The sequence below is a fragment of the Nicotiana attenuata genome, unplaced genomic scaffold, assembly GCF_001879085.1.
Source record: "Nicotiana attenuata strain UT unplaced genomic scaffold, NIATTr2, whole genome shotgun sequence".
Taxonomy (NCBI): Eukaryota; Viridiplantae; Streptophyta; class Magnoliopsida; order Solanales; family Solanaceae; genus Nicotiana; species Nicotiana attenuata.
The window spans coordinates 354,607-355,865 of record NW_017671109.1 but is presented as its reverse complement, the minus strand read 5'-3'; the positions used below and the strand labels follow the sequence as shown (position 1 = coordinate 355,865).

The following is a 1,259-nucleotide window of genomic DNA, read 5'->3' as shown; positions in this document are numbered from 1 at the left end:
ACGGGAGTTCAAGCATACTTATGCTGGAACTCCCGTAAAATTTGCGGGCGTATTTTTCCGAATTTTGAACAGCATTTTCGCTCAGATTTAAAGTGGCTAAATTTCGATGACTTTTGAAACTTGGCTATTTTTCAACGACCAGTGGCAAATCTGGCTATTTTTGAATTTCTCCCGAAATCAAAGGATGTCCAACGACCCAATAATCAAAAGTAGTCGGAGAAAACTAGCGTAAATCCAAGTGCAGATAAATTTTTCTCATGATGTTTTAGTTGCACTAACGCATCAGACACAAAATCAAACTGTAAATGTAGCAAAATATTAATTTACTCCGCCAACTAGCTATCAACTATATAATTATATGCATTCCGTTCAGGCTCATTTCATTCCAATACAAATACAGACAATTTAGCATTCTAGCGAAGTGGGAAGAGCAAATAGTTCAAGCAAAGCCATGCTTACGAGACCTAAGCCTCCAATACAAACAAATTAACTTAAGCATTTGGAACTTATAGATCGATTAATACATGTCCCATTGGAAAGAACATCAACTTGGGTCTGATCAATTTTATATCACCAAACACCAGGTAACTGAACTTCCAAAAAATAGATACATGTACTATTTAGTTTACACCATTGAAGTACCATGGTTCATAAAGAATTTTTCTTTGAGCAGATGCAAGATATCCCAATCATGACGAGCTGATATAAGTTCACATGTTATTCCTGCCATACGAGGGTCCATTATAATTGCCATATCCACCAGCTGTGTTATCGTTCTGCAAGGTAGGAGGTGGAGGCCTTGGTCTCGCATACTCAGCAAAGATGACCCATCCATCCAGGAACTACAAATGAGAAAGTGAAAGAGCATAACTTAATCCTCAAGGAACTATAAAACAGTGGAGCAGCATAAATTAATCCTCCTATAAGCACATGGCAATTACTATATTAAATGCCATGCATTAGGAAAGTGTCAAGGGAAAGATAAATAGATAAACGTGGAAAAAAGGAGACAACTTTGAAGCATATCTATTAACCAGCAACCACAAAGCAGTTTTGTTAATAATCCAGTTTCACAAAATTTGGTGTTGTACCAAGAAGCACCTAGTCAACTAACAAGAAAAGTTCAATTTTTCACATGCAGTCCATACCACATTAACACGCTCAGGATATGGAACAATTGGCAAGCTAAAAGAAAAAACACAACAGCTGTGAAGAAAAGACACTCAGAAGAGGTTCACAGTATAAAATATGGGGGGGGG

The 1,259-nt window shown here is 37.3% G+C and overlaps 1 protein-coding gene across 1 annotated transcript in view; it reads right to left on the bottom strand.

Moving 5' to 3' along the window:
- Positions 1-336: 336 nt before the first annotated feature.
- LOC109205974 (glycine-rich RNA-binding protein 3, mitochondrial) overlaps positions 337-1,259 on the bottom strand; it is a 5,147-nt gene continuing 4,224 nt past the window's right edge. Inside the window, exon 4 of the mRNA XM_019368741.1 lies at positions 337-842. Within this exon, the coding sequence (XP_019224286.1) occupies positions 711-842 (132 nt within the window). The 3' untranslated portion in view covers positions 337-710. The remainder of the gene's footprint in view (positions 843-1,259) is intronic.